The sequence below is a fragment of the Protobothrops mucrosquamatus genome, unplaced genomic scaffold, assembly GCF_001527695.2.
Source record: "Protobothrops mucrosquamatus isolate PMUCROS unplaced genomic scaffold, P.Mucros_1.0 scaffold23, whole genome shotgun sequence".
In the NCBI taxonomy this organism is placed as follows: domain Eukaryota; kingdom Metazoa; phylum Chordata; class Lepidosauria; order Squamata; family Viperidae; genus Protobothrops; species Protobothrops mucrosquamatus.
In genome coordinates this window covers 403,959-418,958 of record NW_015386408.1, presented here as the reverse complement: position 1 = coordinate 418,958, position 15,000 = coordinate 403,959, and the positions used below count along the sequence as shown (strand labels likewise).

The 15,000-nt window shown below is 39.9% G+C and overlaps 1 protein-coding gene across 1 annotated transcript in view; it reads left to right on the top strand.

The window, feature by feature from the left end:
• The window catches only part of HIVEP1 (human immunodeficiency virus type I enhancer binding protein 1), a 52,212-nt gene that overhangs the window by 10,511 nt on the left and 26,701 nt on the right, over positions 1 to 15,000 (top strand). The window contains exon 3 of the mRNA XM_015810820.1: positions 462 to 6,331. Within this exon, the coding sequence (XP_015666306.1) occupies positions 462 to 6,331 (5,870 nt within the window). The remainder of the gene's footprint in view (positions 1 to 461; positions 6,332 to 15,000) is intronic.

Genomic DNA, 15,000 nt, shown 5'->3' with positions numbered 1-15,000 from the left:
AAAACATAAAGCTATAGTGGACCATACTTAAAAGTGCATAAACACTTACACTATTTTTTTATTTATTTGCTTGTTTAATCAGTTATGCAAGTGGTTTGCAACGGAGTAGTAAATGATGGAAGTGGAATAACATGTATTGATTCATTTCTTGTCTTTGTTTAATATAATATATAAAAGAAGTTTAAGTAATACTTTGTAGAATTCAAAGAGATTATAAGGAAGTGAAGACTCTGGAATTGTCCAGATTCCTGAAGTTTTCTGTTAGACTCATTCTGCGGAAGCATGTACAGTTCAGGTAAACCTGGGCGAGTTACTATGAGTTTTTTTTAATTAGTAGCTTAATAGTTGCCAATTCTAAAAAGCATGGATTAAAAGGAATTCAGCATGGTGTGAGTTGAAACTGCTTTGTAAATTAAACTGCTCATTTGGTGATGTGATTTTATTTCTTTGTATTTGGGCAGACATCTCCAAGGCTATTACAAGAGGGAGCACAGACACAGTTAAAGGTGTGAAGCGTAAAAAGATTGTAGCTGAGAATCATCAGACAAAAATACCCAAATCACCTTTGAGAACTCCAGCTCAGGCAAAATCTAAAGAAAAAGTAGAAGACCGTTCATCATCTTCTAAAATTCTTCCTAATACTTCAGCGCTATTAAAAGAACCTCGTAGTTTGGCTTCACAAAATGGGAAACAAAATAAACAAAATGTGGGGACGTTTAATAGCGAGGTAGCTATTAAAATATCTACAGCTGAGACTATACTACACACAAAACCATCTCTGTTACCTCAGTCCTTGGACTTAAATAAATGGTCAGTAGAAAAATACAGCTCAACTCAACTAAATTTACCAGTGAAGAAAGGTTCCGCCAGCTGTTCCAGTTTATCAGAGATTGATAACAATGAATGTATTAGTTTTGTTGATTGTAATAACTTGTCCTCCTGTACAAATACTGCATTTGATGTCTTACTGAAAGCTATGGAGCCTGAACTGAACACTTTAGCACACGAGTGCCCTTCTAGTGGAAAGCAGATTGATAAACTGAGACCACACAGAACTGTTAACACCTCTTCCTCTCTTGCATCCAATACACTGAGTGCCCAAAGTCGTGATGCTTCATTACAGCAAAAAAATGTAGCCACATCTCAGTTTTATCCTTGCACTTCACAGACTGTGCATGTAACAACATCAGGGAAGACTTCACAAGCACAGATGCACTCAGCTGCTCACTCAAAAGAACAAGTTCTTGCAAAAGCTGGACAACACAATCAACAAGTAACTGCATGCCCAAATTTCACTAGTTCGGTGGTACATCAACAGAATCAGGAAAATCTCAAACTCCAACATATATACAGCACAGCAGTAAGTACTTCAGTAACCTCCCAGTCTTCTGTTTCTCAGGCTTTTTGTCAAAACCATCTAGTAGCAAAGTCGTCTTCTCCTTTGTCAATTAATCCAGCTCTACTACCCAGCTCTACTGCCCAGATACCTATAGCTCCCTTGTACAATTCAGCCCAGATAGCCTCAGTTGTCAGCCATGGCGCAGAACAAATATGTAACCTTCTTAAAGTCCAGAAGCCTAAAAAAATGGGAAAATATGTCTGTGAATATTGTAACAGGGCATGTGCTAAGCCTAGTGTTCTCCTAAAGCACATTCGCTCCCACACAGGAGAACGACCATATCCTTGTGAGACCTGTGGATTTTCTTTTAAAACTAAAAGCAATTTGTACAAGCACAAGAAATCCCACGCCCATGCTATCAAAGTTGGACGTATCCTCCAGCCAGACTCTTCCGGCCTGTTTCTCTCCCATGAATCAGATAAAGCACTTAGCATTCATTCAGATGTAGAAGAAAGTGGTGACAGTGACGATGAAGGCACAGCTGATGAGAGGCAAGATGATCAAGTATCATTAGAACTGGAACCAACTCATGTAGTGAAAATCCCTTCTAATTCTGAATGCTTACGCAAAGGTAATCCCATCTCATTAAGCAACTCAGAATATACGGTAGGCAATTCCTCATTTCAGGAGTCAACTATTCAAGCAAGAACAGCTTTACCTAAGGTAATTGTTTACCCCATAAATATGTCTCCTTTACAACACGATTGTCCCAAAGTAACAGTCCCCAGCTCTACAGCCACAAATGTGAAATCAGATACAACTTACGGTGACTTGATAAAAGATTTTGATACAAACAAACATCAGAAAAAACAAATAGATATTTCTGAGGAACAGCCCGGGACCCCTATAGGGGCAACAATACATGCACAGTTACAAAGACAGCAGGCAACAGATTGTTCTCAAGAACAAGGAAAATGTCTCCTGAGTCCTAGAAGCCTAGGTAGCACTGATTCAGGCTATTTCTCACGTTCAGAAAGTGCAGACCAGACCATGAGTCCACCAGCTCCATTTCTGAAGGGACCCCCCACAGCTGAAAAAGACTTAAGTAAAATTTGTGGGCCACGAATGAGCACCACAGTGGTAACTGTTGCACAGACTACTTGTGCTGACAAGTCTTTTCTTTCATCTGGTCAAATGAAACCACCTTTGGCCACAAAAACCCTTGAAGAACGCATTTCAAAATTAATATCTGATAATGAGGCAGTAGTGGATGACAAGCAATTGGACAGTGTGAAACCACGTAGAACATCCCTTTCTAGAAGGGGCAGCATTGATTCTCCCAAATCCTATATTTTTAAAGATTCTTTCCAGTTTGACTTAAAACCAATGGGGAGAAGAACTAGCTCAAGTTCTGATATACCAAAGTCTCCTTTTACACCAACTGAAAAGTCAAAGCAAGTTTTTCTCTTGTCTGTACCAACTCTTGATTGTTTGCCCATAACCAGAAGTAATTCTATGCCTACTACCAGTTATTCAGCTATACCTACCAATGTAATACCTCCTCCACATCCACTGCGTGGAAGTCAGTCTTTTGATGATAAAATTGCCTCTTTGTATGATGATGTCTTTGTGCCAGGACCTTCTACTCCACAGCTCCAGACTGGACACACTCGCACACTTGTACGTCAAACAGCAATAGAAGATTCGTCATCCAGTGAAGGGCACACGCTTGGACCGGCACGATCTGTAGATGAAAGTTATGGATGCAGTGTATCAAATGAATTCTTAATGGCAAGAAGCAAGTCATTTGTACAAGGCTCAAATTTGGATAAAATAAAAAAATCACATCAAGGCCGAGGGATAATGTTTGAGTGTGAGACTTGCAGAAATAGATATAGAAAACTGGAGAATTTTGAGAACCATAAAAAGTTTTATTGTTCAGAGTTGCATGGACCAAAAACCAAGGCAGCTATTCGAGATTCTGAACATAAAACTATTGTGAACAGTACACAGCCACAAATCCTACATTACCGAGTAGCGACGTCAACTGGTGTGTGGGAGCAGACATCTCAGATAAGAAAAAGGAGAAAAATGAAAAGTGTTGGAGATGAGGATGATGAAGCATCCACAAATGATACTAATAGCCTGTCCAAGAATATTGCAGAAGTAGATTCCCAAAATAAACTAGGAGACGTTGTCTTTAAACAAGCTGCTCTCCTAGATTCGTACAACACTTCAGTTCAGAAACTGGCACAAGATGAGACAGACACTCAAATCGCTGAGCAAGCCATCGAGCCAAAAATGTTGCTGCATGGGAAGAATCACAGTGTTCCAATTGTGCATGAAAGAAATGAACTGAAAAGGCAAGGAGCTGGAATTTCTGTGATTCAGCACACAAATTCCCTAAGCCGACCTAGTTCATTTGAAAAAGCAGATTCTTTCGAAAGAATATCACCTATTTCTTTCCCAGCTAATAAGCCTGAGAAGTTCCATTCCTTGAATAATGCAATTAAAGAAGAGAAGCATCCACTCTTAAGTGCTTCCCAAAGTCTTCAGGCAGCCGAAGCAACAAGACATCAAATTCATCATGAATGTAGAGTTTCTCCTAATGAAAAGAATGCAGCGGTACAGCCACTAAGACTTGTTCGCCAACATAACATACAAGTTCCTGAAATACTGGTTACAGAAGAACCAGATAGAGACCAGGAGTGCCAGTGCAGTGATCTCGAGAAGACTGAAAAATTTAACTGGCCTCAACGAAGTGAAACACTGTCAAAGCTACCCACCGAAAAACTTCCTCCAAAAAAGAAAAGAATTCGTTTGGCTGAAATTGAACATTCATCTGCTGATTCCAGCTTTGAATCTACACTTTCTAGAAGTTTGAGTCGGGAAAGTAGTTTATCACGTGCATCTAGCTTCTCGGCATCTTTTGATAAAGATGAACTTGCTAAGAATGAGAATATTTCCAAAGCAGACCCTGTTAATAAATCATTGGATTTCATCATAATTCCCCCCTGTTCAAATACACTCAGTGTGCCTGGTCCTCATTACAGAGAAATGCGACGTGCTGCTTCCGAACAAATTAATTGTACCCAGCCTTCCATGGAAGTATTTGACTCTAGGAGCAAGAGCTTTGATTACGGAAGTGTGACTGCATCGAAACCTGCCTCACTGAAAGAGATATCCTCTTCCAAATTGACTATCAGTAGTGGTGGCACCGGACATGTACCTCTTTTAGAAAGGAGGAGGGGACCTCTTGTAAGGCAGATCTCTTTAAATATTGCTCCAGAAAAGAATCTGCCTGACATTGTACCACATGCTTCTTTGCAAACAGCTCTTCAAGCAGATACTTCAACAGAGTCTTTTCAAAGGTTGCAAAGTTCTGAGACTCCTTTGGAGGACATTTCTTCAGGTTCTCAGCACCCACAAAATTATAGCAAGACTTTGCAGGAATCCGTAAAGAGCAACAACTTTCTTAACTTTCCCTCCACTGAACAATCTATAGGATCGAGTCTAAATCACCATGATCAGCAGTCCTCACTGAGTCGTAATTCCCAAGCATCTCTTAAAGGAACAACATTAAGAACTCAGAAAAATGCTAGCCAGCACTGTAAGCAAGAGGATTGTTTTGCACCTAAATATCAACTTCAGATTAAAACCTTGCAAGTAGAACAGCAATATCCTTCAGGTCTTCCAGGAATAGCTGGCATGGATCAAGCTGGGCCTTCGTTAGAAATATTTAGTAAATTAAATAATAACATGTCCAAGCCATATGTAGCCCAGCCGTTGCAACAAACTGTTCCTAGTAACAGCAGCAGCTCAGTCTATCAGGCAGTACCTTTTGTTGTTCCTGTACGCATTCACAGTAGTGTTCCATCTTATGGCTTAGCTTCTGTTGCACCCATTCCTCAAATTCTAGTTACCCAGGATCAAGTAAGCCAGCCTCTTTGCATACTAAATACTGCATCAGTGACAGTAGCAAAAGATCAAGCTTCGATGCCAAAATTCCACAAAAATCATCTGAGGTGTATGCCGTGTTCCCAGCCAATATCTTTGTTTGAAAACTTGGTTTATGAGACAGAAGGCAAGATGGCAGTTTCATTAGGATCTTTAAATCTGATTGAGAAAGTGCCAATTGGTGGACTTTTCCCTCAACAGGAAGCAACAGCTTCAAGTAAACGCATGCTTTCCCCAGCCAATAGTTTAGACATTGCCATGGAAAAGCATCAGAAACGTGTTAAAGATGAAAGTGGGGCTGTTTCTATCACAGGTGCTGTATCATTGCATCCATTGAACATGAAACCAAATGAACTTAATAAGCAAAAGAAGCCACTTTTAGTACGACAGAGCTGTACCACCGAGCCCCTTGAAAGTTTCCCATTGGATCCGGATGATGAAAGCGGTAGCGTCAATAATTCATCAGATGTCTTGTTGTCTGGTTTACCTGAATCTGCTCGGTCTAAAGGTTATTCATTTGTAAAAGACTCCTTAGAACAAGATAGCCTACCAACTTCTGGAACCACAAACTTTGCAGTCGGAAGGCCTCATCAGTCTGTTCTACTGAACACTCCTTCATTTCTAAAAATTCTAGGTGACGGTCAAGAAAGGATATCCCCAGGATTTAATGAAAACAAGAAACCCGATATCCACAGCCAAGCAAATTCTGGAACTAATTTTTCTGCTGTAAATACAGGTGATACACAGCGATTATCTTTTCCAAGCCTAAAGACAGCAACAAACTTTACATGGTGTTACCTGTTAAAAAGGAAACCAGTACATATATTACAACATGACCAACAGTCTTCAGCTTATTCTTCCTGGTCTATCAGCCCCAATAATCCCAACCCGCTTGGTTTGCCAACAAAGATTGCACTTTCCCTCTTGAATTCAAAACAGAAAGTTGAAAAATCATCTTATACTCAAGCAATAAGCACCACCTTCAAATCTGACACATTGGTCTACTCAAGCAAATGGGAGAACAACTTACTTAAGGTATTTAATAACTGCATTCACTGCACTTATCTTAAATGGGAAAATTCTAATTTTAAAGTATTTAAATGGCTTTTTTAAAGTAACATTTGCATTTGGGAAGAACTTCATAGTGCTCTGTATATTTTTGTATTACTAATACAGCTTAATTACATTGCTGATTAGAGACGATCACATTTCATGAGAAGCATAACTTTAGCAGTAAAAAAGCCAGCTGATTCTGGAAGGAGCTGTGTATATTCTTTGAACATTTGACATTTGCAGAATGGGATATATAATTTCTCTTAAATTCACCAGTTGAATTTGAATTTGTTTTTAAAAAAGTAAGATGAAATATTAAGCCCTTCATGTTACTTTATAGTACAGTTTCACCAAATCAAGGTTAATCATACTAGAGGTGTGTAGTAGTTGGATAATATTTGCATGAACAAATAGATATTTTTTTAATAAATATTTTATTAATTTTCTAGTTTTGCAATCATAAGTACTTAACAAACAATGTGTCTGGGTCCATTAGTAATTCAGTTGTACATATTAACTTCCTCAATCTAGATCCAATACTTCACCATCCAGTGCTTCCTCTCTTTTTCCAGTGGTATACATTTTTCCACACTAGGCAAATACAATTCTTATTGCTGTTAATACATATACAATTGAATATCAACATCTTTATCACATTTTTCTAATATTATACATAATATCAATAGTGTCAGTTTAAAATATCTTTTCTAACTAAAACATATCTCAATTGCATTTGCGCTTAAAACCCATTTGTTCAATCAATATCCTGTTTTCCCCACTTTTTAAAAAATTTGATTTCCCATTAATGTTCAAAGTGTCTCTATCGCTTATAGTTGTCTCATAATAAATTATATTTGGGTAATCAAAAGCTTCCCTTATTCAGACCCTTTAGGATTTTCATATTTCCCTTCTCATACCAAAATATAACATTCTAGTTGCAGATCCTATCTTTCTAGTTATAATAATACCTTTATTTCTAACAATTATCTATTCTTTTAGCCATGTTCAGAAATCTATTTAATAATATAATATCCCACCTAATGGGTCAAAATCTCTATTTTCTTCCGTCTTACTCTAGCTTTCTTCCTTTGCCAACTAACTTTCCAAGTCAATGCATTTGAATCATCAAGTAGTTCTTCCTCTATTTTTGTGTATATTGTTTGGAATAAGAAAGACAATTTGATTAAAGTATTTTTGGAACAACACTCAGCCCATTTATATTCATTAAACAGCCTTCCTCCTTCTCCAATTTTCCACAATTCTCCTAACAGCTTTATCTTCTGTTCGATCAGCTCTTCTTCCTTATCCTCAAATGTGTTCTGAGATCTTGACAAGTAAGATATGTTTTCCATTTCCAGTATTATCACTACGTCTTCTAATTCTTCGTTTGTTTGAGTCTGTCTTGCTTCCTTCTTTTAGGTCCTCCATCTTTGGATCTGCTTCTTCTAATTTTCCTTCTATTTTCTAGGTTACTAGTTCCTTCTTTGTAGTCATTTTCTGAATTTGTAGGTTTAGATTAGAAAATTGTTCTTTTATCTCCTTTGCATTATTTTTAGTCTCATCATGAGCTAAGACAATTGTCTCTTGTATTGATTTCAACATAGAAAGAATTTCTTTCTGAGATTCATCAACATTTCTTGTTGGTATGTCAAGCCGGGGGCTTTGAAGACGAGTGTTAGGGATAGTTTTTTTTACCATTTAAGGCTAAGTATGGAACATCCATTTTGTTTTTGTATGTGGTCTTTATAGTCCAATCTATTTAAGGATTTAAAAACTTTCAGTCAATTGTCATTTGAACTCCAAATTATCGAGCCAGCCTATCAGTCCGCCCTTAAGCCGCCCCTAAATAAATATAAGCAAAAATTCAAGTTTTGCTGTCCAATGAAAAACATATCGTTTCTGTCCAGAGAGAAAAAAGCAATTAAAACTTGTTCATCAATCAAAGGTTTGTAATCCAAAGTATTCCATTATCTCAGTCAGTAATGCATGTTTCTTCTATAGGGAAATAACTCACGACATAGTTCTAAAAGTCAGTTAGTATTTGTATTTGTAATCCAGGCAGGCCAGTTTCAAAACAGTTTATCGTCTCTGCCAGACAGATAAGCAGCCCAAGAGGTTTTTTTTCCCCCTTTTCCCAGCTTCAGTCTTCAAAAGTGAAAATTTCCAAAAACAACAAGAGTCTTATCTGAGTCTGGGCTTCAAGCCAAGTTTCCTTTAAGCATAACAGATTGTAGTGCCGTAGTTCGCCACTAAATGTCATTGACACCATCTTCCAGCTTTTTTAATCCAAACGTATATTGCAAGCTTTTCAAGTCTTTTTTCTAAAAAAGTCTCAAAAGCACTTTTAGTCACCAAATTTCAAAGCTATATATATCTGTATTGATTCCAAATTAATCTTGTACTTTTTTCTGTTTTCCCCCAAGCAATTAGTTCGCCACTTTTCTTTTCCTGAGGGAATGGGGCAGAAATTCCCCTTCCCTCTCTCATGGGGGGAGGGGGATTCTTTGCTTTGGGCGTTTTTTTCCAGGAAAAAGTCTTAAAGTCATAGAGGATAAAGTCTCATCCAGTTCCATCCACGTTGCTCAAAAGTTGCTCATTAGTGCTTATTTTCTTCGGTTGTCAGCAGCTTCTGACTGGCCACAAGAATGTGTCCTGACTGGATCAAACGGAAGGGCTGCTGCCCCTCCGCAATCAACAAGAGTCCCCTCCGTCACCTCTCCGGGGCGACTTTTGACTCTTTTTAGGGTCCCCAGCAGGGCAAAATTGAACATGGAAGACGGAGCCCCGTCTTCCTGTGCCTGTAATGCCGTGATGCCTAACTGGAAATTAGATAAAATAGATATTTTATCAAGCTGAAAAAAATATGTGAGGAAGATTTATTTATTTCAGAGATTTATTTATTGCTCCCCAGCTTCCAAAGACCACAGGCAGCTTATAATTAAAAAAAATACAAAACACACAAAAGAATGATGTGTGGGTCCAGAAAGAACATATAACCAATAATCCATCCAATAGGAGCTCATATTTTGGTCTAATTCAGAGCTTGGGAGAATAACCAGATCTTTAATAACTTCTGGACAGCATCTTGATGGAAGCAATCTGCATATCTGAGGAAATATTGTTTCAGAGGGCAGGCACCATAACAGAGAAGGCATATATCCTGGGTCCCACAAGATGACATTGCTTAAGTGATGAACTTCACAACACGCCCACTCTTTATCTATCCATTCTTATGGAACATAATGCAATTTAGACTTTTATGTGCTTATAGCAGCAATAATCACGATAGTGAACTGTTAAGAGTATCAGATAAAATTCTCAGTACTCAGTTCAATTTACAGATCTATTAGTAACATACATTCCATGAATCACCTACCATTTTTTAAGGAAATGGTAGCTGCTTCATGGAATTTATAGTATTTTAATGAAAAGACAAAACATAGATGCTTCTATAAAGCAGTTGCACTAAAACTAGCTATGGCAACATGAGTAACATTATATACTATTAACTGAAGTAAAGATTAAATAGCTCCCCCTCTTAGATCCTTAATTGCTAGCCAAGGTTATTTTGTGTTAATATTTCAAATTATATAAGAATTCTGACTTCAGTTGTTACTACTTTGCCCAAATGTAAAATTACTTAATTTACTGGAAAGAGCATATTATTTTTCATTTTTTGTTTAATCGCCCCTCCTTACTCCAACATTACTTTTGTAGCAATCTTCTCAGTTGAAAGCTGGTAAAATGCAGGTCATAAATTCTGGATTTATTGAACAGTACACTAAAGTGTATTTATTATCTTGGTTATGTAATTTTTATTAGGTATGCTCAGATTAAATCTGAAAGACATAAAACAAAGATTAACTGTTTGTAAACATAAATGTCATCTTCAGAAATTACATGTACTTACAAGTTTATACTTACTTTTGAAATGCCATGTGTATATCCAATGTTAATGAGAGCCCAAACATAGAAATATCCCATATTTAATTAGGCTAATCTTTATGTTATAATTTTTTTGAAGTAATTACAGTTCATACTATGGACATATTACCATTATATGGTTCTATTTAGTATGTTCTTCATCTTTTTTCTTGATAGCTCGTCAAATATTTACATGAAAAGAAATATGACAGGCACAGTTTAAGTCTCTGAAAAAAATGCATGATGCCTACAGCCTGAAAGTTGCCTCTATGCATTCATTTTTTTCCCTTCAGAGTCCTCACTCGCAGTGAGGAAGAAGCAGTGATTCTGACTTCTTTAGTAAAAGGCAGGTGGAGTTAACTTGCTTTCATTTTATTCTCCCTTGAGTTAAATATTGCAGATTTCATAATGATTAAAGTGAGTATCCTGGTCAACTTTGTCTAGATTAGATAAGCCTGTTTAGTATTTGGATAGAAGACAATTAGAAAATTCCTGGGGAGTTGGCAGTAGTGAATGTACTGGTCTCAAGAAAACTTTATGGGTGTGCTTATGTAATTAGTAGGAATCAAACTCCACTTGTGAACACTTTTGAAGCATACATACCTGTGAGTAAAAGTCATACAATTCGATGGAATTTACTAGAATGCATTGGCCATTGGTTGTCTCTTTTCTTTCTTCTTTTGCCCAGCACCATTTCCTTTTGTTTCATCACCTTCCTATTTCATTCACATGCTTTTCCTTTCCTGTTTCTGGCTAGCCTTTCTATTCATTCTGTCTTTACAATTTCTTGTTTCTTCCTGTTTCTATTGATGTATGTGTATGTAAATATATACCGTGTTTCCCCCAAAATAAGACCCAGTCTTATTTATTTATTTATTTATTTATTTGCCTCCAAAAGAGGCATTAGGTCTTATTTTCAGGGGCTGTTTTATTTTTTCCACTGTCTCACCTTGCTGCGGCGGCACCAACAGCCTCATCCAGCAGGAGCCCAGGTGGCTGCCACCGGCCCACTTCTTTTGCGGCCGCTCGTGCACGTCGCCCCCTGGCCTCCGTTTTGCTGGCAGGGGCCTTCAGGAAAGGCCTCTGCAGCCGAGAATGGAGCCCCATGTTGACACATGCATCACCCCCTGGCCTCCATTTTGCCGGCAGAGGCCTTTAAAGGGCCTCTTTCCTGAAGACTTCTGCCGGCAAAACAGAGGCTGGAGGGGTGATGCACACATCAACCAGGACTCCTTTCTCAACTGCAGAGGCCTTTCTGCCGGGAAAACAAGAGGCCAGGGGCAACATGCACGAGCGGCACCGAGTGGCCACAGAAGAAGTGGGCCGACAGGACCCACATGGGCTCCTGCTGGACGGGGCTGTTTGTGCTGCTACCGCAAGTGAGGCAAGTGTCAGGGCGTGGGAGGCCTGGCTGCAGGGGCCCTGAGGTTAGTGGGTGCGGGGCTCCACCCCTCCCCCACCTGCCTCAGCTCACGTCATGGCGGTGCACCTCCAACAACCAGACAGAGTGGGTGGGCAGCCAGTTACACAGGCTCTTAATTAGGGCTTATTTAGGGCTTATTTAGGCTTAATTAGGGCTTAATTTAGGGCTTATTTTAAGTAGGGCTTATATTAGGTGTACGTGTAAAAATCAAACTAGGGTTTATTTTCAGGTTAGATCTTATTTTCGGGAAAATACAGTATGTATGGATATGTAATGTATCTATATATATGTGCTGTGTGTGTGTGTGTGTGTAGAAAAAGATAGAAAGAAACAGAAAAAGAGATACTATAGATAGAAGCTGGATGGCTTAGTGGTTAGAGTGCCACACTTTGTTGTGGGAGACCAGAGTTTGAATCCCTGCTGGTACTTACATTACAAGTAGGGTTCCTTTGGCAAGGACCTCCTGATGCTTCACCTGTTTACCTTGTATATGAGAGTGACACAAGGGAGTCATGCCACCTCAGACATCACCCAGATTAACAAGGTCTTTGCCAGATATTGGGGAAACAGAACAATCTGATGATAAGTGGGCTACTGGAACAAGTCATACATGGATGAGACGAAAGACTTAGAATTGATGGAATGCTACTGCAACAGTAGACCAAATGAGGGGGGATATATTAAATGCATAAAGGAACTATGAATGGACAGAAGATCTACATCCATGCCAACTGATAAACATCTGGTTACCCAGTGCTTCAACATAGTGAAGGGGAAGCTGTTGCCATAGCTTAAGTCAGACCAACTACATATTGTATCCTGGAGACCCAGAAGAACAACTGGATCTGCAGCCAACACCTAAAGCTGAATGTTACTGCCTTCCCCTCCATTACAAAGCACACCAACTGATACAAGGCATAAGATCATGGATAAACTAGCTACAGTCAACCCTTGGAACTGATTACCAAGATTCTTTGGAGAAGTACCATCAGTTAATATGCTAGAATATGCCAATATAACCTTCATGGCAATCTGTACTACCACCATAACTCAATGAACTGGTACATACTACAGCAATTCTGGAGATGCTTGATTATGCAATCAAGAAAAACAGCAGTACACACATAGACACACACACACACACACACACACACACACAGAGAGAGAGAGAGAGAGAGAGAGAGAGAGAGAGAGAGAGAGAGAGAGAGAAGGAAGGTATGTTGGAGGCAAGATCAGTTCAACTCAGAGTTTAGTCAGCTAGTGGAACTACAGAAGTGTATGGAGATTAAGGATAAAACTCAGCTACTGAAAAAAATGCAAGGGCTGACTTCATCTGAAGCCTTAAGGACTGCTAAACAAAAGCTCAACGCACTGGCTAGCAGGCTAAGACAATACACTAGAGCAGTGATGGCGAACCTTTTAGAGACCGAGTGCCCAAACTGCAACCCAAAATCCACTTATTTATCGCTGTGGGAGCCGGGCACGGTTGAGGGAGATCCAGGGGGTCTCTGGCAGGTGAGGCGGTGGGCAGGAGGCTCGTCCTGTGGTGTGAGGTGAGGCAAGGTGGGGGTGCCATTGTCACAGGGCAAGGTGAGACGGGCCGGGGCTGCCATTGTCACAGGGCAAGGTGAGTGGCTGCCTGACACCATCAGCCCCTGCACACAGAGGCCAGCGAGCGCATGGGTGCTGGGATGCATCTGGCCATGTGGGACCTCAGCAAGTTAGCAGGCGGCTGGTTGAAGAGGGACGGTTGCCATCTCCGGGACATGGCGCGTGTGCCCACAGAGAGGGCTCTGAGTGCCGCCTCTGGCAAGCGTGCCATAGGTTCGCCACCACTGCACTAGAGAATCTGAGGCCAAGAAGAAAAAATGCCCTGTTCTCCAAAGACCTATTTAAGGTGTACTCCCAGCAGTGCAACAACACATTAACAGCAGAGCCACCAACACCAGAAACTGAATAGTGCTGGAAGAACATATAGGAGAAAATAAAAATATATAATACCAGTGCAAAATGGCTGTAGGATCTAAGAGCAGACCACAGCAATTTCCCAGAACAGGAACCAGTCACCATCACAGTAGCAGACATCCCACAGTGGGACAAGAACATGAAGAGCTGGACAGCACCTGGCCCAGATGTGATTCACATTACTGGCTAAAGAAAGTAATAGCAGTGCATGAATGTTTAGCTTGTATAGATGAACCAGCTGCTAGCAACAGACTCCCACCTAAACTGGCTAACACAAGGAAAGGACAGTGCTGATCATAAGGATGTAGTGCTGTCCAACTATTGGTCAATAACCTACCTCCCTGCAACATGGAAAGTCCTACTGGGCATTATTGACGCAAGTTATAGGATCGTATGTGCCAGTACATGAGCACATAGGTTCAAAACACCAGTTGCTCATAGATATAAGCCTAAACAGCCAATTTGAGCACAGCATGGATTGACTACAGGAAAGCCTAAAACTCAGTGCCCCACATATGGATCTGACTTTCCTCAAGAATTCAGTGGAACTGTGGAAGACAATACTGGAAATAAACTCAAGGCTGCTTGCACAAATGGCCATCAAGTGTAGCATATACCAAGGTAATGCACTTGTCTCCTCTCTTATTCTTCATAGGCTTGAACCACAAGGATTGAATATAGATACACGTTCAAGAGTGGAACTACTCTTCAGATACCACCTCTACATGGATGACATCAAGCTGTATGCTAAGAGCAAATGAGATTTAGGGGTGATGTTGATCTATGGAAAAAACATTGGAGCTGGAATTAGAGAACTGGAGGCCTGGACACATCTAGCCTGATAGTAATCAAGAGAGGAAAATTAGTTAAGACTGAGGGTGTGGAATTATCAGGAGGCCACATGACAGACCTACAGACCAGCTAAAGGTATCTTGGTTCCTACAGTCACATGGGAACCACAATGAAGTGCAAGGAAAACAGCAACATTCAAATACTGCCAAAGAATAACAAGTCCTGAAGAGCCAGCTCAGTGAGAAGAACAAGATCTATGCCATCAACCTATACATCCTTAATCATCAAGATACCTGGCAGTACAGTGAGCTGGCCAAAGAAGGACATGGAACCTGCTGATGTGAAGACTTGAAAGCTCCTCACAATGTATGGAGATTTCTACCCCAAGTACAAAAGCCAGAAAAGGGGCAGGTAGGGTTTGGTGAGTATCAAAGCCACTATCCTGAATGAAACCAGTAGTATCTAGGAGTAAGATGGCACCCAAAGATGAGCTACTGAGAGAACGGGAGGAAGTTCAAGCAGAGGAAATACCTTGGCAAGATTAGAC